Source organism: Plodia interpunctella, chromosome 5 (genome assembly GCF_027563975.2).
Source record: "Plodia interpunctella isolate USDA-ARS_2022_Savannah chromosome 5, ilPloInte3.2, whole genome shotgun sequence".
In the NCBI taxonomy this organism is placed as follows: domain Eukaryota; kingdom Metazoa; phylum Arthropoda; class Insecta; order Lepidoptera; family Pyralidae; genus Plodia; species Plodia interpunctella.
The window spans coordinates 9,015,425-9,042,891 of NC_071298.1; the positions used below are offsets into that span (position 1 = coordinate 9,015,425).

The window sequence follows — 27,467 nt, forward strand, 5'->3', positions numbered from 1 at the left end:
TTATCCAGAGCTATCCAGAACAAAATTGGCTCAGCATAATAAGTGAAAAATGTCTACATTTACGGGTCTCATTCATTATTTTAATGTAGTACAGAATGTAAATCAGTAAATATGTCTGACTGAAATGATACCAGAATGAACTGACCGATCACCCATTTGGTGCTTGCACTGGTGTCCTCAAACATAAATCTCTGGGTGTATCCAACTCGCTACAATCATTAATATTACTTATTACAATCAATTACCATAATACTTTTAAAGATTATCACTTATCAAAATAAATCCACTACAAATCTTAACTTATAATGCCTTCAAGGATGTCTATGAACCTTTTTAATATCTCTTTATTCATTTCATACATTTTCTTTTTTTGATTATTAGCTGAATTTGTCATTAACATAAGTTGTAACAAGGGGTATGTTAATGTTTTTAATTCACTAGTTCCCAAAACAAGTTTCAATCTCCAATCAAAATTTACAACAGCATCACCAAACATACTATTGTGGTGTAAGAGGGCACCATATAATAATTCTGAACTTTTTTCCTCCAAAAGAGACATAAATAAATCAATTCTGTCATTATTCAATCCCCTATTCTGTAAATTGTTCCGTACTTTACTGAAATCATAATCATTTTTTAACAATATTTGCTTCAACTCCTCTTTGGCCAGTGGAATCATATTGTTGTCTAAACTCATAGCTGATTGACCACTGTGTAACTCCTTTAGAACTTCTTCTGAAACCTGAAAAGTGTAAAACTCTTGTACAATTTAATTTTAATAAGAAATTGTTTGGTTGAGATATAGCTAAGATTATATTCATCCAGTACTAATTTTATTCAGAAATTACATCGAGATTTAATAAACTAACATTAATAAAATACATTTATAGTTAGGAACGAGTTTTTTTAATATTATTATACTCACATTTTTAAATTGATCATGTGAATCGACCTCAAATAAATTATTCATTGTTGTAGAATAAACAGGCCAATTTTATTGAATCTCTTCACATTCAATGAAAGAAAAAAATAATTGAAATGAAAACCAAATAAATAATTTGTTAGGTACCTATTGTTTTTTGCAATGCTGAATGAATAGATAATTATATAGATCAGCTATTTATCTAAATAAAAGCTGTCAACCTGAGTGATGTTATATCGTTTGTGTTACCCGTGTAAAATAATCGAATAATTGTTTTGTGTTACCAGATTGTTAGTTTTAAATAAAATACAATAATGTTATATCTATTATCTACATGGAATTAGTAGGTATTAAATCCATGATTATCTATCACATAACTCAGAATTTTCCCGATTTCTTCCTCAGCTGTAAAGCGTTAGAGCCCACCCAGGATGCGATAACGTAATCCAAACTTAATATGTAGGTATTTGTATATTGAGTCAGTATCCCATAACACAAGTCTCAAATGTACTTTGAAAATAATTCAATCTGTATGATTTTTCCCTATTACTATTTATTATTTCAATTTTAACTTAGCAAATGGCAGGGCATCCGATTTCTGTCCATTATATATCTAGATTTCTTACAAGTGCTAAATGTAATAGGTAGGTAGCATAAAAATAAATTAACTTGGGTCAGTGGCAAAAACCGAAAAGTATCCTAGGTATGTCCTAAACTCAGATGGCACTGGGAGGATATCGTCTTAGTTGTCCCATTATGAGACAACTCAATGTGACTCGTGGGATAGACGCAGCTTTGTTCTAAGTTTCAAGATTCATTCTACCCCCATGTGCTAAACTTACCTACATTTTCATCAAACTCATCACGTGAACAACATCCTCCAACATACCCATTGCCTTTCGTTTCACAAATTCATGTTTTAATATTAGTAGGAATATAGGTAAAAACTCAATTATTGCAATGTAGACAACAAGTGAGATTTAATACATTTTTTCAATAATTAAGAGACAGTATGCAGTGTTAGTATTTTATTATTTACACTATACTAGTTTAACTATGTACAAAGTACATGGCAATATACTATATTTACAGCTTAAAAATGAACAAGTATAAATTCATTCATTAATAATTATTTTTACAAACAGGTCGCTTTACAGCATGTGCCTACAATATCTATTCTTACAGGTTTGTCAAGTCTTATCTGAGTTATGTTAATTTATAGCTATATTGTTATCAAACCACAATTTCACCCAATACGAGTAAGCAACAGTAAAAATGCTTAGTTGACAAAGGCAACAACAAGACATTACAAAATATATATTATGAACATTCACAAACAAGAATATGTATTCTTTTGCCACTACATTACTTAAATATAGTATTTAGTAGATATTTACATTAAAGTTAGAATGCATCCAGTATTTATCCTGTCCAAAGCTTATCCAAAGTTTGCTGTAGTTAAAACAGCTAATTCGAAGCCTGACAATAACTGACTATGGTATGAAATAAATAATAAGTAATTCTTACAATAAAACATAGGTATATAGCCCTAAATAGTGCCAAACAAGCCAAAAATTTGTTTCGAAATAAGAGTATACCAGTGCAATTAACATAACATATACAGACAGATTATACAAAACAATTTTCAACAACAATCATTGTTGAAGATTGTTTTGTATAATCTGTCTCTGCTAACGATCAATAGCCAGGTACATACATAGATAAATTAGTAGACAATTTTTATGATATATTTTTTAGGCTTCATTTTCTAATATTTTTTCTGGTGATTTAGATTCTGATGCTAATTTATCTGATGATTTTGATTCTACTGGCTCTATTGTACTGTTTTCTAAAATATGTTCCATCACAGTATTGACTTTCTCCTCGCAATAATCCAATATTACATCATCCAGTTCAATAGCTCTCCTGTACAATGCACGAGTTTCCTTAACAGACTTATGTAGTTTTTGTTGGCTGTCAATCAGTTTTGATATGTTTGGTTTTCCATTGAGAAATTCTATGTCTTCTTTTGAGAGTGCAGCCAAGGACATGGATATGGATTTGTTCGATGACTTTGCTGCTATCTCATATTGCCTGAAAGTAGAGAATTTCAGAGATCAGTAACATTATTATTTTGAACTGTAATTTTCAAATTACAATAGATATTAATCTACAGAAACAATAACTACACGAAAAAGTCTACATCAAACCTAGAAGATGAACATGACATGTTATAGGAAGGTTGGAATATTTACAAAATATATACTTACTCTTTCAAGTCATCATATTTGTGGCGTCTGCTCTTTACTTCTTTTTTCCATTGTTCTTTTTCCAATAAAAGTTTATCATAATATCTGCAATAAACAAGAGCCATTATCAGCAATATACTGCAGATTGAATTCTCAATTTGAACCTCTATAACTCTCTCTCATCTGAGTGTTTTCTTGGCTGCTTTTACAAAAATGTATATAAATCCGAGAGCCTAGAGTACACTTGCAACCTATTTTGCTGTAAACATAGGGCTGCTGTATCTTGTGCAGAGGTCATAAATTAATTTATTATTACTACTCATTTTAATATCCATTGAATGTTTAAGTAGATTTGTTATTTAATTACTGTATTGTTATGTACTGTACAGTTTTCTGAACTAACTGGTATAAAATAATGAAAATTACCTTGAAAGTTCTTCATTTTGTTTCTCGTCAAATTGATTGTTCTTGCAAACATTGGTATCAACATTTTCTGCCAAACATTGTGGCACTGAAAAATAAATTTATACTTTATTAGGTATTCAATCATTATTGAGACAGGCGGATATAGATCGGAGTTTGTATTCACTATCACACCTATGGAGTCCCTTCTTTCAAAGAAAGTAGAACGACGTCGCCGAGGAGGAGATCGAAAAGATTCTTGTGCTTCATTCTCATTCGCCGAATTTTCCATTATTGTGCCTTGTGACAAAATATTATTGCAATAAAAACAGAATTATTCAGTTTGTAACTTCAAAACAAACTGATAAACGGACGCCATTCAATTTTACCATAAACAAGAAATAGAGATGCGATATTGCGATACACACATTTTCCAGGAGAGTTCTAGGGACGTATTGATTATGATCTTTTATCGATGAATCGAGATAAAGAAAACTACTCCTTTTTTCAAACATTGTAATAACTCATACATAAATAAAATGACGGTCCTTTTAATGTGCAATTAGAATTTATGTACATATACTATTTCATAATTTTATTAAATAAACTCAAAATTGAAAAAATACACCATATGGTGGTTTCTGTCTCACTCTCACCAACTTTTGTCTAGTTAGAGAGGGGATAATTGTTTTCTGTTTTCATGCAGCTGGCTGTTTTTTTTTGCAACGCGGGACCGGGATCATGATAGGCAAATTTTGTTGATGCCTTCTAATCGTTGCCGTTATCCATTTTTTGCATTTTAAGAAGTTTATTGTGTTTTTTCATTTATGAACTTTTTTGTTTCATGGAATAATATCACCACGTGAAACAGAACATAGTGCTCATTCGATTTGACGTTTGTTGCTACTGTCTGTCGGTAGGTACCTAGATACTCGGTAAAATAAACTTCGATTTATTATAATTGCATTTTATTTATAATAGCGAACAACATAAAATGTTTTGTTCTCGTGAGAGAACCTAATATTCAATGGGTAAGATAGACGTTGTGTTTCGTTGATCCAAAGATTCTTTTTGTCCGTGTGAATAGTGATAGCAGTGATGTTTGTGAAGTAAATATTTTATTTGGTGTTTCCCCACAGCAAACAGTGATGGAGTTCAATGAAATTCAATCAAATGAGGTATTAGACCCAGCAGATTTCGAATTTTATGCAGAGCGATCTCAAAATCCAAGCCCAACTCCGGTTTTAACATCTAACGTGTGTTGTGATTTGGAAGACATTTTGAGCGACGTAAGTACTTGCAATAAAATCATAAAATTCATATTTTTGCTTTAGATAGGACTTGCAGCAGTCACGGTAATAATTACCATTCTGTGCAGCATTAACTCATTCATTCATAATATCTTCTTGATTAATTTCCTTTTGTCTATTCTTACTTGTAATCTATGATTGATGATATGGTACTTTGTACAATATGAAGCTTGTACCTGTATTTTATTCAAATAAAAACAGGAACTATTTAGTTTTACTATCCACCCTGATATCATAGATAGCATTTCCTTTTCAGGCTATATCAGAATCTCTCCAAACTTCACTCAGAGTCAGTCGGAGCCAGTTAATCAATCAAGAACTTAATATACGACCTGAGGCTAACATAGAGTCAAACGTCCCTGAAGGATTGGATCTCTACAAAGTAATCTTTGAGGTTGAGAGTGACTCTGATACAAGGATGGGAGATGTGGACGGACCTAATGTACAGAACATCACTGTGAAAGAAGAGGTTAGTATAAAAGAAGTAGAAGTAAAATTAATAATGATTTTTCCTGTGCTAGTTCATGCTGTGTCCAATTCAATTTGGACACAGGAACTGAAACTGGAACACATTTGATATTGACAAATTCTACTTTGAACAGTGATTAAAATAGCAACTCTAAGGTGACACCTGAGTTATATCAAAATGTTAATGAAGTAAAGGTTCTCCTATAATCAATGACTCCTATTAAATTTCTATTATTATTTGCAATTACAATGGTTGACATGAAGAAGAATTAATATTTGTTATATAGGTAGATATAATCTTAATAACCATTCATTACTTTATTCCTTTGTCCGTGCAATGCTAAATAGTTGATATTCTCTTGCATTGTACTGACACTGTAGTACTGTATGTATTATATAGTATATTTGCAACATTATTCTGGTTTCTGTGCATTTTGTAGTATTGACATAATATTCTTGGCTATGTGGCATGTTATGACATGATAACATCTATTTGTCATCCATTCAAATTATGTTTATTCACTTGGACAATTTTCTATATATATTTACGAAGGCTATATTTTTTATATAATATATAATAGAATAAACCCTAACTTGCTTTGCCTTTATAGGAGTTTCAAGATAAAAATTGTGTACTATTCCATATTATATTATACCCAAGCACCAAATTAAATTAAAATCCGTCCAGTACATTTTGCGAGATTAACAAAAATCCTCAGCACTCACTGCCGTAATAATGATAATCAAAATAAAAGAGTGTGATAAGTTTATTCAGGGCTGGCAAAGGTGGCCACGGTGACCACTTCCCACCAGGCGCATTGCATATCTGTGTGCATGTTTAGTAGTATAAAAAAATGCTAGCCAGAAGCCTGAAGTGTTAGGCCAGATAAGACATCCTTACCCCAGAATTATACAAAAAAAATGGAACTAGGTCACCGTCATCATAAAATCGTCAATCATAAAAATATTCTAGAGTCATTAAAGGTGAACTCTGGCCTTAAGCAATGCCGACAAATCACTAGATTCCTTCATGTTTAGTATTCGATAACAATGCAGTAAAACAGGCTCTTTACCTTTACCCACTATGCAGTCATCTGTGTCGTTTGAATTTATTTGACCGTAAACCACGAAACTGGGGCACCAATTCCCGCCTAAATTGGCTTAACACGAGCCATCTGTTGTTAGTTATTTCGACACAACCACTCAAAAATGTTGTATTATGTATTATACCCTTTATAATTACGAAAACTACAATTGAATACCACAATATAGAGAAAACTTCTAGAATTTAACCCCGTGTATTAATTTATTTAGTACAGCATTTAATTCATCAATTAAAATCCATGTTCTAATACATACAGGCAGACCTACAATACAAAAATATTAAATATTTGAATGCCTTGTCGTTGATTTTCTACAAGTGTTATGTAATTACCTAAGAATTCCGAATTTTAATTACGAATTAGTAATTAATTAATTATTTACCTTACATATAAAATTTATTGAGGTACCTAATAAATTTACCATTTTAACAACAGCATTTCAATTAGGACTCTTTTTAGTCCGACAAGAAATACCGTTTATTTTTTGTTTTCGGCTTTTTAGTTTAGTGTAACATGGGCTATTTTTATAACCATTATATACATAGTTACTACAGGCTAATTATCGACTTACATGCGATAAATGTTTTATTGACTGTAAAATACTGAGCAAGAGGTACACTCAGCGCACCTATTCTAATGGTACTATGTCGAAAGGTAAGTAATGGTTCCGTTTATCATTCCCATTGGACGGGTAATTAACGATTACCCCTCCATCGATGAATAATCAATGGTACACATTTTCGAACTAATTAAGTATTTCGAACTAAGTAAGTAATTCTTTGAAAGATTTGAAATAATGTTAAATTCTTTTAAAAATTGTGATTTGTTTGAACGGAATCGTTACCTGCGATCTGCGATTCGGTGCCATTCAAATGGGTGCGCTGAAAGGCAATTGTTATTTGTACGACGCCGTCAATCGTCGTGTGAAATGAGAACTCGAACTGTAACAATAACAAGTAAAATAAAACAGCGGATTTTTTTTCTCTTGTATACGTACAAAGATAAAGATTTTCTTGGTTCCTATATTAAACTAATACAAATTTATTCTGTGATTTGAATATTGTGTGTGCAACGGTTTCGTCTTGGTTGCGATTAGGTATCGTGTAAGCTATCTTTGTGATTAATAATATATTATTTTTTCTATACTTTATTCTATTAATAATAACTATATTCTTTCACTTCACTTGTAATAAAAAACTTAATAATTTACTAACATTGTTTAAAGAAAATTGTTACTAATATACGCTTATGGTCGAAATAAAAAAATAATTGTTATAAATAGTTGCTGCTCTGTTTATATGTTAACACTAGCTCTTTCTCTGTTTATATGTTAACTCCATTATTATTGTATCATCTAGGATCTATCGTCGGAACTAGGGTTCCGACTGTCGAGATTTGAGTAATATTTGTCTTTTTTGTTTAATTGGTTGATTGGAGATTAATTATACGAGTGGAGTAGTTTCGAGGTACCCTAGTGTAGTAACCCTAGTAATCAATATGTGTAGGTGTCAATTAACAGCAATTGCCGCATAAAATACCAATACTAAATATCTCATAAAATACAAAACCAAAACAAAGTATTATGTTGAATGTTATCCATACGTTGATTACTCCAATGCAAACTGTACCCAGTAGTAAACTATTTGATCCAGATGCCCAATCAATTACCTACAATCTTCACGAAGGTAACCTTCATAAGATTGTAGCTAATTGATTATTTTATTAATTGATTAATTTTTCAGATTTTCACGGTAAAGAAGTTTCTTTACCGTGAAAATCTGCAGTAGACGTAGTAGTTTGAAGTAATTTTTTGACGACAGTAGGTGATTATATCATCCTAAGTTGAATAAAGAATATTGGCGATTTTTTTACGATGAAAAAACAACATCGAATCTCGTTTTTTTTAAACCGCGAAATAATGCAAACGTAAATAAATTACTGAACCAATTTTAATTACTCAATCAACAAAAAAAGACTGACTGCATCGGTCCGGACTGTGATGAAAAAATAAATTAGTACACGTATAGACTCATTGAAACCCCCATTTTACGATTCCTCAAAACTACCTTGAAAGTAGAAAACTGACAATATGTAATCTGATGTCGGGAAATAATTTGTGCTAAGTGAGCTAATGTTAACTGGTGTTGTCGTTTCAAATTAAGCCAAATCAAAGCTAGACCTTCGGACGCAATTTTTTACGCCATATAACCGAGATCTATGATACTTGATGCTCTGGTGCTAAAATCTTATCTGAAACTAGTGGAGCAAGGTGTGACGAATTCAAATTCTACGTCAGGATTGATTGTCTTGCGTTGACATCAACACTCATATCTAACTTGGTTATACCGCCTGTCTAGTTAGGCGAGTGCGTAAGAAGTTTATAATGTTGACGAATGTCCTGCTCTTTCATTAAGGTCGGCTTTCTTACTTTTCTTTTCCACTACGCACGGTCTTCGGCATCCTTAGTTGTCAGAGCATTGGCATGCATATCATCATTGACGATATCGAGCCAACATTTCTTGGGTTTGCCCCTTATGTCGGGGCCAAGCGGAAGCGGCATGGTCAAAAATTTGTTCTTTACGTAATTTTCCGGTTTACGCAAGACGTGGCCGTACCGGCATTCCTGGAATTTGTCATGGACATGAAAGCTGCTACGAATGTGCGATTTCGTCACGTTCCTAAGGAATCCTACTCCACGTTCCTATAATTCCATATGGAAGTTTTGTTCGCGATCTTCAATTTAAATCTTTATTACTAAATTATATCACTGACCTTCCTTCATGATGACGAATGCGAAGTATTCCTTTCAGAACACCTATTGGAATAGCTTCTACAGATATATTCAGGACATTACGAATATTCAATTAGTTTGACCCACTGACAAAATAGGTATATAAAGATGGCGCTCCTCCGGCGTAGATTGTAAAAGGCAATCATGGGAAAGGGATATAAACTTGAAATGGGCAATTTCCAATTAGCCCAGCAAACAGCTAAACGTGGCCTTCAAGTTTCGTAACGACTCTGTCTGCCCCGTGAGGGATGAAGACGTGATACTGTCTGTATCTGATTTGACTTGTGAAATAGCCTTTGTCGTATTTCTTCGATCTATACAGACGTACATATAGTATAGATAATTGGCAGTTGTTTTGGTTTGGCTCATTGTACGTCCATTGTGTACTTGACGACAACAGGTCAGTCGTTAGTCGATCCGGTTCTACGATGACCGTCGTGTAATATTCTGTGACAAGTTTTTTATGTCACATAAATATAGGGACATGTCTAAAGACATGTTTCAATATTTTTAGACGCATATTAAATTAACATTTTATACGTAAAACGATTTAAAAGATGTGTTCATGTGTGCAAATGTCAATTATCATGATTGTTTTGTGAAATGGGGTAGTGTTTAAAAAACAGCATATGCTGTTTAAATTGTGAAGTGTCATTTGAATTTTATGCTTTGTGTAGATATATTTAGAGAGCCAAATATGACTAAATCCAGCGTGATAATAAAGGTAATTAATTGCTTTTAATAGTAATAAATTAAATTTTTTTTATTTTAACTATAATAATTAATTTATGTGATCTTTTACTGTGATGTGCGTCGATAAGCATACATGTATATCCATATTCTAAGGAACAAATTTAAATGATGTCCTAAGACATATTTTTTTTAAATATGTTCAACTTCTACTAATTGACTATTACTTAAACTAATTATATGTTATTTTACTTGTGATAAACGTTTTTTACAATGATAAATTTATCTAAATGGTGACACCAATTGTATATAATCTGCTATTTTCCTTTGGAATTTTATAGCACATTCCGTCCATAATACAAATATAGGAAATATTTTGCAGGTACCTGTTATATGTATTATACATATGCGACATTTTTTGAATTTCCCTTTAACAATTTATAATTTCACACTTCTACATAACGATAGCGGTGCGTCAACGTTAAATTTAACGTTTTTTAAATATTTCTTCGTTATCGACAACTTTACAGTGAACAGCACATCAAGCTATAAAAATTTATTGCAAATGTGTCTCTATTACCGCGGCGTAGAGATGCATGTAGGGTAACAGTGGGCCATGGTTCTGCCAATATTCAGTTTGTTTTGATGCCTATGCGCCGGTCACTGAGTCAGAGGCTATAATGTAATCAGTGTCCTTATGACTCGCGTAGGACGTGCCACATGAATGTAAAGTTTAAAGCTTATAATTTTTTTGCTAATATCTTTCTATACCTATCTAAATTAAACATTGTTAAGTGAAGTGATGATATAAGAAAATGACTCGCGGAAATCTGTATAAGGTAGTGTAGAGTGTTCATCATTCAATCATCATCAACAGCCATTTAAACGTCCCCACTGCTGGGGCACTGGCCTTTCTTATGGATAGATAAGGAGTTTGGGCCATGATCCACCACGCGGGCCCATTTCGGATTGGCGGGTTTTAACGGCTGCAAATACAATCGGGACAAACGGCTTTACGTGCCTTCCGAAGCACGGAGGAGTTCAAGATAATTTTGGTCACCCATCCAATGACCGACCATTGTGAGAGTGTCTTAACCGCCACTATCACAGGCCGAGCGCGCTAACCACTACGCCATTGAGCTCCTCTTGATTCTGAGTTTTATGAACAACTGATTGTATTAAATACATTTTTGTAGCTGGATGCGTTTCGTAATTATATTTTGAAAAAAGAAGTATTATCAATAGTGTGAAGATGGTTTTTAATCGAAAATCGCAAAATGATTATCGGTTTTTGACATTTGGCACCCTTACCGTGCCCTTTTGCTTTATCGTTCGGCATTTCATTAATATCCTACCCGTCCTACATTGGCTGTTTCACTTATTTCTATGCCAGTCAGAAACAATTGGTCTTGGCCAGAAGCGTATAATACAAGGCTAGTACAATTAGATGGTGTCAAGGACTGGTGCAAGTGTAAATCATTGTTTATTTGGGTTCAAATTATTCGCAATTGTAGATGTGAATGGACATGTGTTATCTGTAGCGTCGCAAGATAATGATTTTTTACCATGACAAAAAGAATGGTGTTATAAGTTAGACGTGTCTGTGTATCTGTATATTTGTGGCATTGTAACTTTCAACGGATGAACCGATTTTAATCTAGTTTGTCTTTTTTATTTCATATGTAACTTAATGGAAATCTTAATTGGATAAGCCATCTCTGAGCCTTGATTCAATATCCATTTAAATGTATAGGTATGCTACCTTTAACCCGCGGCTTTGCCCGCGTGAATTCCTCTGCGAAAGCGGAACAGACATGTTTTTCATACAACTATCACCCCCATCCCATTATAATAATTTGAGAGGTGATTTTTGAAAGAAAAGTAGCCTATGTTTGAACGGGCTTTAACTACATGTATACCAAATTTCATCAAAATCGGTTCAGCAGTTTAGCCGTGTAAGCGGAACAGACGGTCAGAGAGACAGACATACTTTCGCATTTATAATATTACTAAAGTTCTAAGTGAACCTAATTTGTGGTTTAAATATACCGTTTGTGTAAAGCAGTGATAAGTCGAAGTCGGGAATTTCCGAAAAGTTAAAAGCACCCGTTTTTATAGTTACTCAACGAATAAACTTTTTACCCACGGTATATCTTGCCAAATATTTATTCAGTGTATTCTTCGACTGGGAACAAGATAGCAATTGCAATTTCAAAGTTACATACCTTATCTAACCATATTTATTTTATTTAATAGTTATTATGTACACCTACCAACTGGAAATTATTAAAATACTAGCCACGCCCCGGGGCTTCACTCCCGTGGGAATTTCGGGACAAAAAGTACCCTATGTCCTTCTCCGTACTTCATACTACGTGTATGCAAAATTTCAAGAAGATTGGTTAAGTTAGAGCGTGAAGAGTTAACAAATAAACTTACTTCGCATTCATAATATTAATTAGAATCATTGGTCAATGGACCAATCTCGACTTGGACCAATCGCGAATTGGACCAATGGCGAATTAGGTGAATTGGACCAATCGCGCATAAAGGCAGCATGTCAGTCTCCTCCACTTTTCTTTATCCGATGTTAACCGATCTGTTGCTTATTTTTTAGCCATATCCTGCCTTATAGGGTTATCCCTTCTTACAACGTTATCTCTCCTCCCTTCTCATGATCATTTCGACCTTTGACGACCTCGGTGGCGCACAGGTAAAGTACTTGCCTCCGATCCGAGAGGAACATGATAGAAAATGATCTTTTTCTGATTGGCCTGGATCTTGGATGTTTGTCTATAGGTATATGTATTTGTTATTAAATATAGTATAGTTGAGTTAGTATCCCGTAACACAGGTCTCGAACTTACTTTGGGGCTAGCTCAATTTGTGGGATTTGTCCTAATATATTTATTTATATTTATTTCTATGTCTGTGTCCAATTCAAACGGTTCTATTAGATTCATTGGAAAATTTTATCGTTCTTTTGTTCGTTTATTTATCGGTGGGTATCGACAAAGTATTTTGAACCCTATTATCATGAGATTTATAGCTCTAAATTGAATTAGTCGCATGTAACAGAGCACTGATCACAGCTTAGGCAGTCGAGAGTATTAATTAGAGGTGACCACAGCATACCATAAACATGAAAAGACAAGAAAAAGTAGTAGTATTTATTTAGTATTTATTTATTATATTTTATTTGCACAGGACTCTTGCCGTCTGGTCGGCGGATCCAAGTTCTACAAAGTGATGGAAGGGTCGTCGGCAGACACCACCACTCCGTCACCGACTGAGAAACATGACCACATGAAGCCGATCGAAAGTGACGATGAAGGTTTATGTGACGATTTTATTGTTATATAGATTCAGTTGTCTTTATATTTATATAAAAAAAAAGTTATTTGAAATGTAGCTTTGAAATCGTCATATCGAGTGTGTTATTGCTAACACTGGTGTCAGATTTTATTCAAATCGCCTAAAGGTATCTGATATGACTTTTTCGACTACTTACCGCCATCTAGTGGCAGGTAGTCGTATACACATTACACACTAGTGAACTTAAACTGTCAACCAGTGTGCAGGTTTCCTCACGATGTTTTCCTTCACCGGAAGCAAGTGAATATCTATGAAAACTGCTATATATGAGTCAGATTGGTATATAAAGTCATATGGCTCGTGTAGGATATGAACCTGAGACCTTTCGATTTACAGGTCTTAACCATCACACCACCACCGCTTCAAACTACAGCTTCGAAATGAAAAAGGAATATGTGTAGTACTCGATCTGTGAAATAAATAACAAATTACTAAAGTTGATATCTTAGTCATTTGTAGGTTTAGTTAGTTAATATGATAAAATACAAATAAAGGCCAATAAAATTATGTAATGACTTTAGTCAATAAAATGAGAGTTTATAAGTACAAGGAAGTAGCATAAAGAATTAAAGATATACCTAACACTTGAAATTTTTAAATTTTCAGTGTCAGACGTGGACCAAGAGTGCACCGTATTCAGCGGCGTGAGTTACCTGGGCGCTCAGAACATTGGGGACCCGAAGTCCGAGAGCGAGATACAGCGCATCATGAAGGAGCTCAGTTCGCTGCCCGAGAGCAGAGACGGGATTGCCGTGTCTATATCCATACCGGTGTGCTCTCAAGGCCTGGTGGTGTAAGTTTCTATTAATTCTTATAGTGTGTGTTTGTAAGGTCTATAATGCACAAAGAAAACATACAAAGAAAGTATTTAAACACACAAAGTATTTGAAAAGAAACAAATTGAAGTAAAAGAATAATCTTATTGCGAACACTGGTGTCACATTTTATTTATGTTTTTGTAACCAGTGTGCAGGTTTCCTCAAGATGTTTTCCTTCACCGGAAGCAAGTGGTGGTCTATGAAAACTACTACATATGAATCAGATAAATTCATATGGCACGAGTAGGATACAAACCTGAGACCTTTCGATCCACAGGCGGGCGTCTTAACCATTACACCACCACCGCTTCAGTTTTATTATATGTATAGATATAAATATATTTTTAATATAAATAAATATTTCTAGACTATACCAAGCGGATTCCAACAGCGTGATGACTCGATACGCAGTGAACAGAATTTCGTTCTACGCCCGAGGCGCAGCTGGCTCTCCCGTGGCCTCCTGCTTCGCTTTCACCTGGTCTCACGGGGAGACCAAGGAGTCTGCCGTCTACCGCTGCCATGTCTTCCGGTGCCATATTGGAGAAGCCGTCAACCAAGTGTCAAGTAAGTGCATATTTTTCAACTTTAGCGATTTTAATGACCTCAGACTGGCCTTCTTGATAGATAAGTATGATGGACTATGATCCAACGATGTCAATGTGGATTGACCTGCTCTAGTCAAGAAATTGGTCACCCATCCCATCATAAACCATTGAAAAAAAAAAGAAAGAGGTGCGCAGTGTGTACGCATTTTAAGTGAATTTCTTCACCGTTTTTATCGACCACCACTAGCAGTGACTACTATACGTGAGTCAGATTGATATAAAAACTCATGTTGCACGAGTAGTATTCGAACCTGGGACCCTTCGATCCATAGGCGGGCATCGTAACCATGACACCACCACTGCTTTAAAGTATTTGATACACAGTTAACCGAAAAACTAACATCTGTGGGCATAGTGCGGGGTTGCATATTACTTCTCACCATCGAATCGATTCGAAGTGAGACGCAGCGAACCAATCATATTGCGCCATTGTGACGCAACGACAATCACACTGCAATATCATTGGCTGCGTCTCAGCTCGAATTGATTCGACGGTAAGAAGTGAAATGCAAACCCGCACTAACCCCTCTGTTTGCAAACATTAAACCCCACTCTATGTCCATTACATGTTTCTGCCACATTAAAATGCCGAATAAAAAACAGAATGCTAAAGCAAAAAAATTACGAGATAAAATAAATTCGAAGTGTAATAACACATGGCACGTTTAAATTGATTCATAAAACAATGCTGCGTGTACTTATGTTTGAGAGCCTGGTTGTCATGATTAGAGCAATCGTCGTAATCATGCGCAATGATTTCAAATAGTTTGTGGTCGATCATTGCGCGTGAAGTGACACGTTGCATAGATTGTAAGTCTGAATTTGTGAAAAATAAATATTTATATTGTTGCACTAGGTGTAATGAAAACGGATAAACGGTAAGTAATTTTCTTTAAAAAAGAAATTAATATAAATAATTAATTCATCACTATCTTAATTTGCAGCGAAATTTTCTACAATGTTTGTAAACAGATAAGAATAGATCATCCAGATAAGCATCCCAATGACCTAAATGGAACACCTACAGATAACGTAGCCTTTGTTATACCTATTGTCTAATCGTATGTTATTCATGATATACCTAATACTCACATACTTAAACTAACACTATGTAGTAAGGAAGAATTTGCAGTGAGCCAATGAAATTATGAAGAAAATTTGCTCTTTTTATTCATATTGTATGTGATAAAATTCCTACGTTTAACTTTTTTTTGCGACATAAATAAAAAATATTATAAATGCAAAAGTTTGTGTGTGACTGTGTGTGTATGTTTGTTACTTTTTCAAGCAAAATCTACCGGACGGATTGTTATGAAATTTTGTTCACGGGTAGAATATAACCTATTCCTACGGCAGCGAAGCCCCAGGATGCAGTTAGTGCAAGTAATATAGACTATTCTCTAAATAAATTTATTTCCTAATCTGTCTAATGTTCGAAAATAACCTCTGTTTTACTTAATCATAGCACAAATTAACTTCAAAAGTAATTAACTCATCGTTTACTTCTTTATAGTGCAGGATGGTTTAATTAATGCATTTTCATCTGATCGAAATCCTAATTAAACTCTACATAGAACGTAGTATTTTAGCTGTGTTAGTGAATGTTCAGAATAAAGCCGTACACCTTATCATGATAAATTCGTTTATTTTTATACACCGCGCGCGACGGGCATAGGCGCGCTACGTTTTTGTCACTTTTTACATGAATCTGTATTTTAACGTGTGCTGTATTGTGTTCAACAATTCTAGGTTTATCGTGATATTGTTGTCAATATATTGTAATAACAAACAAGGAAATGCATGTGAATCATATTTTTTTACTGGCACATTGAGTTTGTTTACTTTTGTTGTTTACTTGTGATTCTGTGGAATATATCTATCAATATTATTTCGGTAAGTTTTACATTTCGTTTTAGGAATCGTTACTGTTATTTATCTACTACTATTTAACGATTAAGTCAAATATACATATTAATCACAATTACAATACTTTTGTTAATTAAATTTCAAAAGGATTAGGTATTTTGTTTTAAATTAACAAAATACTGTTTTATTTAGTTACATAGTTCTCTTTTTTATTCACATTAGTATCGGATCTTAAGTATAAGTCTTTAGGTGTAATTTTAAAATATTCTCTATAAAGTGCCTAAATAAGTTGCAATATAATAAAACAAATTAAAAATGTACCAAGCGGCTCCTGTCAATACTAGACGAGATGATAAGCAGCGAGCGTAACATTCTTGGGCTTGGTTCTTGATAAGTGAAATGGTAGTGAAAGTTCGTTAACTCTGCCTGTTTTGTTACACTGTAGCATCTACGTAGTTTATATCTATTCTAGGTAATCTAGATAAGATAAACAGCATCTTCACAAAATACTTGCGCAACGAATAAGCGATTTAATAATAAAACCTTCTGGACCTATAATTTCCAAAAAAATTTAATTCATCAAATGTTGATTTCCACGAAAGTTGAATTTTACAAATGTTGAGGTTTACAAAAATATGCCCAGCCCACAAAATTAAATCTACAATCGATATGTGAAGGTTCTCATATACTTATTGGCTTGTTTTGCAAATTAGTACTCCATTAATTTGGCACCTCCATGTTAATTTTGACACGGATTGTTGCAAATGCGATATCGAATTAAGTTAAAAATTAATCGTTGAATTACAGGTATTAGCGCGATGATCAATTAATTTTTAGGTCATCAACATCGAAATCGCATTTTTTTCTCATTTCAGACAAATGTAGGTCACGTTAGCTTAATAATGAATCTGTGTTTAAACACTAGAAAACAGTCGACTGTCGAGGATCCGCCCACCCATGACATTCGATCCTATTCAGCCCACTCAGATTGGTATCTATTTGTACGTAAAATTGCAAAATATCCATATGTAATATCTTTTATGCAGTTAATAAAATGTAATGGTTATTATATGTAATTATATGTAATGTAATGGCTATTTAGGATTGTGTAACTTTACGAAGTGCGCAAGGAGTTTTCACAGAATACTGCTGTATTCAATTTTATTTTTAACTGAATCTTTTTTTTTATCATTCAAATGTAACAAAAAGCATTTTAATATTTATGATTTAAACAAATATATGAAAATTTTGCCACCATAACTGATAAGAGGGTTTCGATGAAATTTGGTTTGTTAGTAATATAATAACATTTCAGTCATGATATGGGTTCATAATAATAAAACAAATGTAAGTATAATATTTAGAAAACTTTAATCCTATCCTACTTGTATGCGCATATTATTAATTTGCCAAAAATGAATACTTAAAACACGATATGCGTGATCAAAATATCATAAATAAGGTATTATTAAAATTGTGCCCTTTTGGCAAAATACATCATGTAATATCGTATTTAATTTAAACATGCACATGTTGATGAGATTTCGGTCGGCTGGGAGATCTCCTGCCAGTGTCATAGCTACCGTAACTGCCATAACTGACGTAATTCCCATGACCGCCGCTGTTGCCGTCATAAGCGCTGTTGTAACTGAGAACTCCGCCACCATAGCTACCACTTGACTTGCCATAGCAATCGTTGTACAGTACTGTGTAATTGTTGCATCCTCGGCGAGTTTTGCGACTGTTCTTACCGCCACCAACAACACTTACAACACCTCCATCGCTGTCTTTACTGCCTGTAAAACCACCCCAGTTTTGACCGTTGTTGTTGTTAAATTGCTTCTGATTGGAGTTTTTACTGTGGAAATCTTTACTACTGGAGTTTTGCTCGTGGAAGTCTTGCTCGTTATAGTTCTGCTCCTTGTAAAAGTTCAGGTTACTTCCGCCGCCTCCTCCGAAGTTGCCATTCAAATTATTGACTATTGGGCCTACGCTTCCGCCACCACCCTTATTGTCGTTCAAACCATTGATCAATATAGCTGAGTTTCCGCCCCCTCCCAAGTTGCCATTCAAATTATTTACTAGTAGGTTTCCACCTCCGCCCCCTCCCGCGTTGGTGTTCAGATCATTGATTAGTAGGCCTCCGCTTCCGCCATCGATCGAGTTTGCGTTCAAATTATTGACTAGAAGGCCTCTGCCACCTCCCAAGTTGGTGATCAAATCATTAACTAGTAAACTTCCGCCCCCTCCCGATTTGCCGTTCAAACCATTGATTAGTACTACGTTTCCACCACTACTTCCGCCTCCTCCCAATTGGCTGTTCAAATCGTTTACTAATAGGCCTACACTTCCGCCACCTCCCATGTTGCTGTTCAAATTATTCACTACTACACCTCCGCCCCCTCCCAAGTTGCTATTCAAATCATTTACTAATATGCCTAGGCTTCCCCCACCACCGCCCTCGCCCATGTTACCGTTCCAGCTGTTTACTAATAGGCCCATGTTTCCGCCACCACCTCCGCCTCCTCCCCAGTTGATATTCGTGTTTCCACCACTTCCGCCGCCCCCTCCTCCCCAGATGATGTTTGTGTTTCCATCACCTCCGCCTCCTCCCCAATTGCTGTTTCCACCACCTCCGCCACCGCCTGCACCGCCATTACCATTCCAACCACCCCAATTATTACCGTTCCAACCGCCCCAATGATTACCGTTGTTATTATTGAATTCTTTCTGATTGGACGTTTTACTATGGAAATCTTTACTATTGGAGTTTTGCTCGTGATAGTTTTGCTCATTAATGTTCTGCTCATTGTAGTTGCCGTTGTTAAAATTTGGATGATTGAAGTTTTGATTATTAAAGATTTGATTATTAAAGTTTTGATTATTGAAGTTATTCTGATTAATATTTTGATTGAACATATTGTTTTCATTCACGTTGTGATTATGGATGTTGTTTTGATTTTGGTTGTGATTAACTAAATTATTCATATTATTGTTGTTAATGAAATGGTAGCTATCGGGATCGTACTTAGTGACTTTTTGTTCATTCCCTCCAATTATATCGTCTATGATATTTGTTATGCAACCTAAACATCGTCTATTACCAGAAGATCCGTCTCGGCCGCTACGTCTCTGTCTATCTCTATTATAATAGAAATTATGATTATTGTAGTTTTGATTATTGAGGTTTTGATTATTGAAGTTTTGATTATTGAAGTTTTGATTATTTAAGTTTTGATTATTTAAGTTTTGATTATTGAAGTTATTTTGATTAGTATTTTGATTGAAAATGTTGTTTTCATTCACGTTGTGATTATGTATGTTGTTTTGATTTTGGTTGTGATTAACTAAATTATTCATATTATTGTTGTTGTTAATGAAATGGTAGCTATCGGGATCGTACTTAGTGACTTTTTGTTCATTGCCTCCAATTATATCGTCTATGATATTTGTTATGCAACCTAAACATCGTCTATTACCAGAAGATCCGTCTCGGCCGCTACGTCTTTGTCCCTTATTTCTATTATAATAGAAATTATGATTATTGTTGTTTTGATTATGGAAGTTATTGTTATTGATGTTTTCATTGATTATATTATTCTGATTGATATTTTCATTAATAATATTGTTTTGATTGTTATTAATATTATTTATGTTGTTTAGGTTGTTGTTTATATCGAAGATATTATCAACGCCGTTTACGATACCGCCAATGACTTTAGATATGCAACTCAAACATCTTCTTTTTGGGCCTGCCGCATTCAATCTGTCATAAGGTAAGGCTTTAGAACTTTGATAATCATTACGCGGTTCCACATAACGTATGTGAGAATGGCTATACTCCTTTGGTTCATCAGGCTTAATAACCGGGTATTTTGGAGATAAACACGCATAATAGTATTGTATTCGTAGTCCTGGCATCAGCCGTTGAGCTGCTTTCAGAGCAGCTTCGCTCGGATAAGTCCTGTCATCAGTTCCACATACACTCTCGTCGGGCGCTATACGCCTCTCGCTGTAAACGGTGATCACTTGTATCGCCAATAGATAAATTACACCTGCAATAAGTGTGTCACTTATATAATAATGTTTTTATTTAACAGAATCAAGGCTATGCTACCCTACTAATGGGTAAATATTCTAAGAGGGCACCTCTTCCTCAACCGTAAAGCGTCGTAGTGTTTATCCGTTTCTCTCTCTCTTATCTGAGCATTTTCCCCGGATTCTTCCTTAGCCGTAAAGCATCGGCCCCTAGGCTCCGATGCTTTTTTACTTTTTCGTCTCCATCCCTAGTTGTCATACCATTGTTGTTTACTAGATTTACGCAAATAGGAAAAACTACCTACTTACTATTATTAGAAGGACATAGAGTACCTACCTATTCATCTGGATATGGTACCATATCCAGATGATGAGGGAATAGTATTATTCCCGTGGTAAGTTCACGCGGGCGAACTGTAATGACACTAGTATATACTAAGTTTTTAATAATATGATTATTTATAATCAACTTTCAGAGCAGCCTAATTTTATAGGATTGCCGTCACTATGTCAATATTTATTACATACTAACATAGAATTCAATTGTAATGGAAGTAACTTACCCCTCCATAACATAGTTGTCTGAAGTCGGTTCTATGCAAACTGGAAACAATATTGACTATATGCAGCTTATGTACGTTTTATTTTTATGTATGTTTAAATTGAACATAATTTAACAAAGCGAATATTGTATTAATCAACCGAAACCAAATAAGCATAAAATTGGACATGTCGGGTATATTAATGGAAATTATAATGCATTTACTCTACATATTTGTACAAGTCTCACGTCTTACTAAAATTTAAAAACGGGAGATTATGGTCGTTTGAAAAAGGAAATTATTAAGGGGCCACGTTGTCTTCTGTCTTCAGTCAAAACTGTCCTTTCCAAATAGATCTAGGTTGGTTTATTGTAATGGCTGTATAGTGTACATGCAGCTTCGCTCTCGTAGGAACTTTGGGAACTAATAACTTTCCTCATTTTAGCTATAACAGAGACAAAAATCATATTGGTCCAATAAGTTTAGAGATTAGCACGTTCAAAGCGTAGTAGTGTTGATTGATATTGCTGAGCCTAATGCGGCCAAATAGTTAAATGAATTTGAATTCTTATTCGCAAGCTTCAATTATATATGACTAGCTTTTGCCCGCGGCTTCGCCCGCGTTAGTTACCCAGGATGAATTAAATTTTCCACTTATTTGCCAGGATATAAGGTACTCTATGTCTTTCTCCGTACTTCAAACTACATGTATGCAAAATTTTACCAAGATTGGTTAAACAAATAAAGCGTGAAAAGGTAACAAACAAACTTACTTTTGCATTAATTAGGATCGGTCGTCACTGTTACCGCCTTCCCCACGTGGAGGTATCTACTCCCAACTTATGTTATTGTGAGTCATAAAATCATAATCCTAAACTATGAAATATGTAAAATTACTTTTAACGCTGCACACCTTTTACCGTTACAGTGTAGCTGGTCTGATTGAATTCCACATCATACGAGTATGATTAAAACATCTTCGATTTTTTTAACCTCAGTAGGAAATGCTTATCAGTCTGAACCACCTTTGCTAAGGCGTCATTTCGATATCTCTTATAGTTTAGATAGTCCGTCCGTCCGTCCATCCGAGTAAGGCATAAGTTGTTCCAGTTTTCAATAAAATTTATACCCTATATTTTGTATCGGCTTCATAGCTATACTACAAAAAAAATATCATTAAAATCCATCCAGTATTTCCGGAAATCAGCGGGTGCTTTTTAAAAAATGACTACTCTTTTATTGTTTCTTCATCGCCTTAAATTACACTGTGTGAAACGATTTTTCTAATATGAAGACTGTTTCTTGTTTATGAATTACTTATTCTATTGTTATTAAAATAGCAAAGTATTATGTGTGTCCATTGTCCATTACGTCTCGTTTCCAAGTTATAGAGCAGAAATTATTTTTAATTAAGCCGCTTTTGGAAATATTTTAATATTTACTCTTTTGTTTCTATACTGAGCATTATGAAATAGCCATAATTCAATACATTGAATTAAACACACTACACTAAACTGTAGTTTTGTGTTTTTAAACGAATTCAGTAGCTATTTGTTTTGATGATAACGGAATTTTTTTTAAACATTTTGGAGAAAAGTGGCAGTCGTAAATGTTTAAACCACCATGAGATTTGTTATGTTTATGGAAAGGAAGAACTATACTGATAACTGATAAGGTTAAAGTAGCTAATTTTGGGCATTGTGTAGTGCAAGACCAGGAATGAAAACTGAAATTATTTTGCTATCGTCTTATGTGACTTAAATGATTGGTTGAATGGAATACAAATACCTACGATCTGGTGAGACCAAGCAAATCGTCACGGTGATTGTTATTTTTGCTTGACCTAACTGTACCAGAGGAATTACGAAAAAAAACAAGACTAAAATCGTTTATGGGTGATTCTCAGAGTTTTGAGCGCTGCGGCGGCGCTGTAAATTACGATCGGTCAAATTTGAGAAATCATTCATTTCCAAGATAAGTCATTCATAAAATTGACATTACCACAGTACAGATTATTATAATTTTAAAGTCAGTAAAATTAATTCTTGTCTTTGTTAAAATTTGAAAAACTGTAATGACAGCGCGGCCACGTCCAAATATTGCATCAGCATCCAAGACAATTCCTCACAGAATACCCAGTTCCTTTGTATTAAATACTGCACCTGAGGAACCTGACGTTACAGTGATAAAGATGATGACCTACCACATTTGATGAGTTTTGCAATTGATTGTCAAGAAACTGAAATTTTAGGATTTAGTTTGCAAGAATAGCATTGTTATCGTCTCACTCTAAGGCATATTCGCAAAGGAAGAGGAACAGACACTTTGCTGCTTTTACACCAATATTAGTGGACGTATGGAGGAACATATAAGAGCATTAGTGCTTAAAAGGTGTACAGAGTTTTTTAATAGTCAAATTTACTTATTTTCTAAGTTTTTATATATAGTATTGATATAAAATCAATATTTCTAAATTAAATTTATAATGCGCATTAATTAATCTTAGTACTATTTATTATATCCTGCCTTTTTTATTAAAAAAGAATATTTGTCATAACTGTTATACGATACGCAATACACTAATTCTGCTTAGAGATTTTTCTTCAGCGTGTCTAAATTGACTGAAAGCTGCTAGTTTCAGCATTGTTAGAAGACAAAAATTAAAATTTGTCTCCTAGTGTTATTATTTTGTAAATATATTCAATGTATGTATTATATGTATTATATTATTATTATAGACAAACAAGCAACATTTTTTACTGTTTTATTATATATTAATTGATATTGGTTACTTTTTACAAACTGTCATTAAGGTTAGGCTATGGAATTTTGATAACCCACACGCGGATCCACGTAATTTATATGAGACTGCGGCTATACTCCCGTGAAACAGCAGGCATAACCAACCCTGGAATAAAACACGAAGAATAGTATATTATTTGTAGTTCTGGTACCAGCCATTAAGCTGCTTTCAAAGCAGCTTCGCTCGGATAAGTCCTGCCATCAGTTCCGCATACTTTCCCGTCAGGCAACATACGCCTCTCGCTGTATACGGCGAATCACTTGTATGGCCAATAAATAAATCACACCTGTAAATAATAAGCATGTCACTGATATAACGATGTTTTTATTAACAGAAATTAATGATATGCTCCTAATGGGTTAATTATAGTGCTACATCTCGAATGACTAGCCCGCCGAATCGCAGTTTGAACAAATCTCTCCAGATAAAGAAGATCTCATTTATTCCCAGTGTAATAAATGTTATGTCATCAAATTTAACCAATCCAGCAATGTTATAAACGCGAAAGTGAGTATTTATCCGTTTCTCTCACTCTCTCATCTGAGCATTTTCCCCGGGTTCTTCCTTAGCCGTAAAGCGTCAGAGCCTAATTCCGCTATCTCACTTTTCCGTCTCCATCTCTAGTTGTCAGACCATTGTTTGTCACGCTTTGATTACTAGAATTTTGCATACATACAGTTAGGAGTTGAGCGAAGACTTACTATCATCAGAAGGACATAAACCTACCTATTAATCTGGATACGGTACTATTCCCGTGGCAAGTTCACGCGGGCGAACTGTAATTACACTAGTAAGTAATAAGTTATATGTTTGTAATAATTTGATTATTTATTATCAACTTTCAGAGCCTAACGTCACTAATGTCAATATTAAAATACTATACATACTAAATAGAATTTAATTATAATCGAAGTAACTAACCTCTCCATAACATAATTGTCTGAAGTCGGTTCTTTGAAAACTGGTAAGAATATCGACTATGTACAGCTTATGTATGTTTTATATTTTTATGCTTAAATTGAACCTAATTTAACATAACGACCGAAATCAAATAAGCATAAAATTGGATATATCGAATATATTAATCGATATAATAATGCATTAACTCTACATATATACAAGTCGTAAGTCTTACCAAAATTCAATTCGTTCTTTAAAAGGAAATTTTTAAGGAGAACACATTATCTTCTGTCTTAAATTTGAATCATAATTACATATTACACTTGAAAATAGCTTTTAATTTTTTAAGAATTAAGATCTGATTATGATCGGTCGGATAGGAATGCTGCCGTAGCATCCCTAAGGCTTGTCGTCCCATACGACATATCTACTATTCTAGAGCCTCATGACTAGGATAGTATTATTGATAATGCTTAGCCCATCGTATCCAAATAAGTTAATGAAACGGCTTCAATGAATTTGCAATGTGTCAGTTTAATTTCGTTACAATTTATGTGAACAGCAGAGTATATATCGCGTTAATGAATCCCATTAAAACTAAACGCGTCGAGGCGAAGACAGAGATTCACGCACTTGATGTAAAATCTACTGTTTCTATAGTATCATAATACTTCAACGTTGTTGTTATCGAAATCATCGTCTCGATTACTAATTCGGGACCACCTTCCAAGATTGCGCTGAAGGTTATTAGGGTTGTTTGGTCTCCTCACGTTATTGTTGTGTAGGTGTATATTATTTGTTTCGCCGCAACACCACTTCCCGTGGTTCTCATCGTCGCTCGCGTGGTGTTGGCCGCTGGTGATGATCACATGTAACACCAATAGAATAACGACACCTGTGAACGGATAGAATAAATTCATAGAATCTACATGGTTTTGTATGTACGTCGATTTACAAGTAAAATTATTTCAACGTGAATTTTGCCAGCTTTCAGTATTATTTTTAGTTTTTTAATTTACTTAGAAATTACTTTCGGATGGATCGAAATATTTACTCGTGTAGAATTATCAAAAAAATTATGTGCATCAAAAATATGTAGTGTAATGTGAAATATTTTGAGAACAGTATTATTTTGTTAAAAAAGTTGCTGGTATCCTTTCTTCAGTTAGAAAAGAGCTGACAGTTTCCAAACGACTGAACATACTTTTTAAGAATACTCGATTAAATTCTCTTTCAAATAAAAAAAACTAGATTAAAGTCGTTCATTGATTTGGCTGCTACGATGCCACGGACAGACATATAGATACATAGCGTTAAACTTATAACTCCCCTCGTACTTACTACAGAAGTAGGCGAGAGTTAAAAGAGTATTTTAATCAAATTTTAAACTTACCTTTCCACAACATTTTGCTTGATTTTGAGCTGAAGTTGATACGAGCTGAATATGAAATCTGAGTAAAATATTGTCCATAACTTACTTATGTACGATTTATGGGGATGTAATTCGAACGTAAGTTCTTACAATTTAAATATTTAAAAAAAACGAGTCTTCACATATACAATACAACCATTCAAATTATAGTTAAATTTTTACAAAAATATTTTGACATAGTTAATACAAGCAAGCAAGCAAATGTGATTATATGAGTTATTTATTTGTAATGTTACAATCAAGTCAAATTGAAAAGTAGAGTGTGCAACTTCACTTCAACTCAGGTTAAATGACGCCATTCATGTACTTGATGTAACCTACTATTCTTACGCCAACTGTTTACACAAACATCATTTTTAGTTGACCCCAGTCGCCAAGACCTCTTGGAGGTTGAGTTTTGGACCGCGGTTCATTATTATAATTCTGCGCATTTTTGTAGTTTAAGTTATTTGGCAAGCCATTTCTTCCACCGCACCATTTCTGCCCACAAATCCTTCCACCGGTCAACGATTGCTCATTGTTGTAAAGTCTGTTTCCAATTCTGTTGTCGAGCCCATATAAGTTCTGACTAAGATAGTTGTTGTTGTTCAAGTATTGCTGATTTAAGTTTCGGTTCACTACGTCGTTAACATTGAGGTATTCATTAAGTACGCTGTTCACATTTAAATTATGATTATATAAGTTGTTTAGATTAAAATCGTTGCTATACCAGCGACGCTTTTGACCGGCCGTGATGATCACTTGTATCGCCAATAAAAGAACTGTAAAGGGTTAAAGAATACGTCATTGAGACCACAACGTAAATATTTACAGAAACGAATGTTGTTTTTTCATTTTCAATCCGTGCAGTGTGTGCGCGCGCAGCTTGGATGGAAAAATAATATATCAAATCTTAAATGCGAATGATATAAAAATGATGTACAAAATTTACAAGTATGTATTTATACTTACCTCTCCATAACATTGTGGCAGTATTTCCGCAGTCTACTCTCCAATGAATTTGGAATAGCTCTTATTTAAGTAGAGATTTTGGATGTATAGTAAAATTGAACATTAATTACATACAAAGTAAATTATTGTAATAAATCAACATGAACTCAGGCATAAAATTAAACGTATTTAACAAACAATGCGTCATACTAAAATACAA

At 34.2% G+C, this 27,467-nt stretch overlaps 3 protein-coding genes and 2 long non-coding RNA genes across 10 annotated transcripts in view; 1 reads left to right on the forward strand and 4 right to left on the reverse strand.

Moving 5' to 3' along the window:
* Window positions 1–1,935: 1,935 nt before the first annotated feature.
* LOC128670238 (uncharacterized) lies at window positions 1,936–3,977 on the reverse strand. The gene is made up of 4 exons (XM_053745750.2): window positions 3,769–3,977; window positions 3,598–3,682; window positions 3,193–3,276; window positions 1,936–3,016 (listed from the first exon to the last, which is right to left on the reverse strand). Exons 1-4 carry the CDS (start codon window positions 3,863–3,865, stop codon window positions 2,677–2,679), a joined length of 606 nt encoding a protein of 201 aa, XP_053601725.1. The 5' UTR covers window positions 3,866–3,977; the 3' UTR covers window positions 1,936–2,676.
* A 397-nt stretch (window positions 3,978–4,374) lies between these two features.
* The window catches only part of GAPcenA (GTPase activating protein and centrosome-associated), a 38,691-nt gene continuing 15,598 nt past the window's right edge, over window positions 4,375–27,467 (forward strand). For 2 of the 6 annotated variants that reach the window (XM_053744942.1, XM_064435964.1), the window contains exons 1-6: window positions 4,473–4,604; window positions 4,713–4,862; window positions 5,140–5,352; window positions 13,143–13,269; window positions 13,917–14,103; window positions 14,496–14,695. In XM_053744942.1, coding sequence (XP_053600917.1) covers window positions 4,722–4,862; window positions 5,140–5,352; window positions 13,143–13,269; window positions 13,917–14,103; window positions 14,496–14,695 — 868 coding nt within the window. In that variant the 5' untranslated portion in view covers window positions 4,473–4,604; window positions 4,713–4,721. Of the gene's footprint in view, window positions 4,605–4,712; window positions 4,863–5,139; window positions 5,353–7,424; window positions 7,551–9,640; window positions 9,970–10,621; window positions 10,775–13,142; window positions 13,270–13,916; window positions 14,104–14,495; window positions 14,696–27,467 lie in introns of those variants that run through there. The other 4 variants (XM_053744941.1, XM_053744946.1, XM_053744944.2 and 1 more) reach the window with 4 other exon arrangements.
* Window positions 17,955–21,328, reverse strand: LOC128669820 (probable cyclin-dependent serine/threonine-protein kinase DDB_G0292550). Its single transcript, XM_053744948.2, has 2 exons — window positions 21,204–21,328; window positions 17,955–20,657 (listed from the first exon to the last, which is right to left on the reverse strand). Exons 1-2 carry the CDS (start codon window positions 21,214–21,216, stop codon window positions 18,121–18,123), a joined length of 2,550 nt encoding a protein of 849 aa, XP_053600923.1. The 5' UTR covers window positions 21,217–21,328; the 3' UTR covers window positions 17,955–18,120.
* On the reverse strand, window positions 23,933–25,254 carry LOC135309715 (uncharacterized). The gene is made up of 2 exons (XR_010369894.1): window positions 24,907–25,254; window positions 23,933–24,271 (listed from the first exon to the last, which is right to left on the reverse strand). It is a non-coding gene; the product is annotated as an uncharacterized LOC135309715 (long non-coding RNA).
* Window positions 25,400–27,374, reverse strand: LOC128669821 (uncharacterized). Its single transcript, XR_010369893.1, has 3 exons — window positions 27,269–27,374; window positions 26,279–27,078; window positions 25,400–25,780 (listed from the first exon to the last, which is right to left on the reverse strand). It is a non-coding gene; the product is annotated as an uncharacterized LOC128669821 (long non-coding RNA).

Bases quoted from the DNA above. Each gene is read 5' to 3' on its own strand.
- LOC128670238 (XM_053745750.2), bottom strand. From the start codon at position 3,865: ATGGAAAATTCGGCGAATGAGAATGAAGCACAAGAATCTTTTCGATCT. The intron at 3,683-3,768 runs GTGTGATAGTGA...TTTATTTTTCAG, and splicing joins TGAAAGAAGGGACTCCATAG to TGCCACAATGTTTGGCAGAA. The intron at 3,277-3,597 runs GTAATTTTCATT...TGTTTATTGCAG, and splicing joins CAAAATGAAGAACTTTCAAG to ATATTATGATAAACTTTTAT.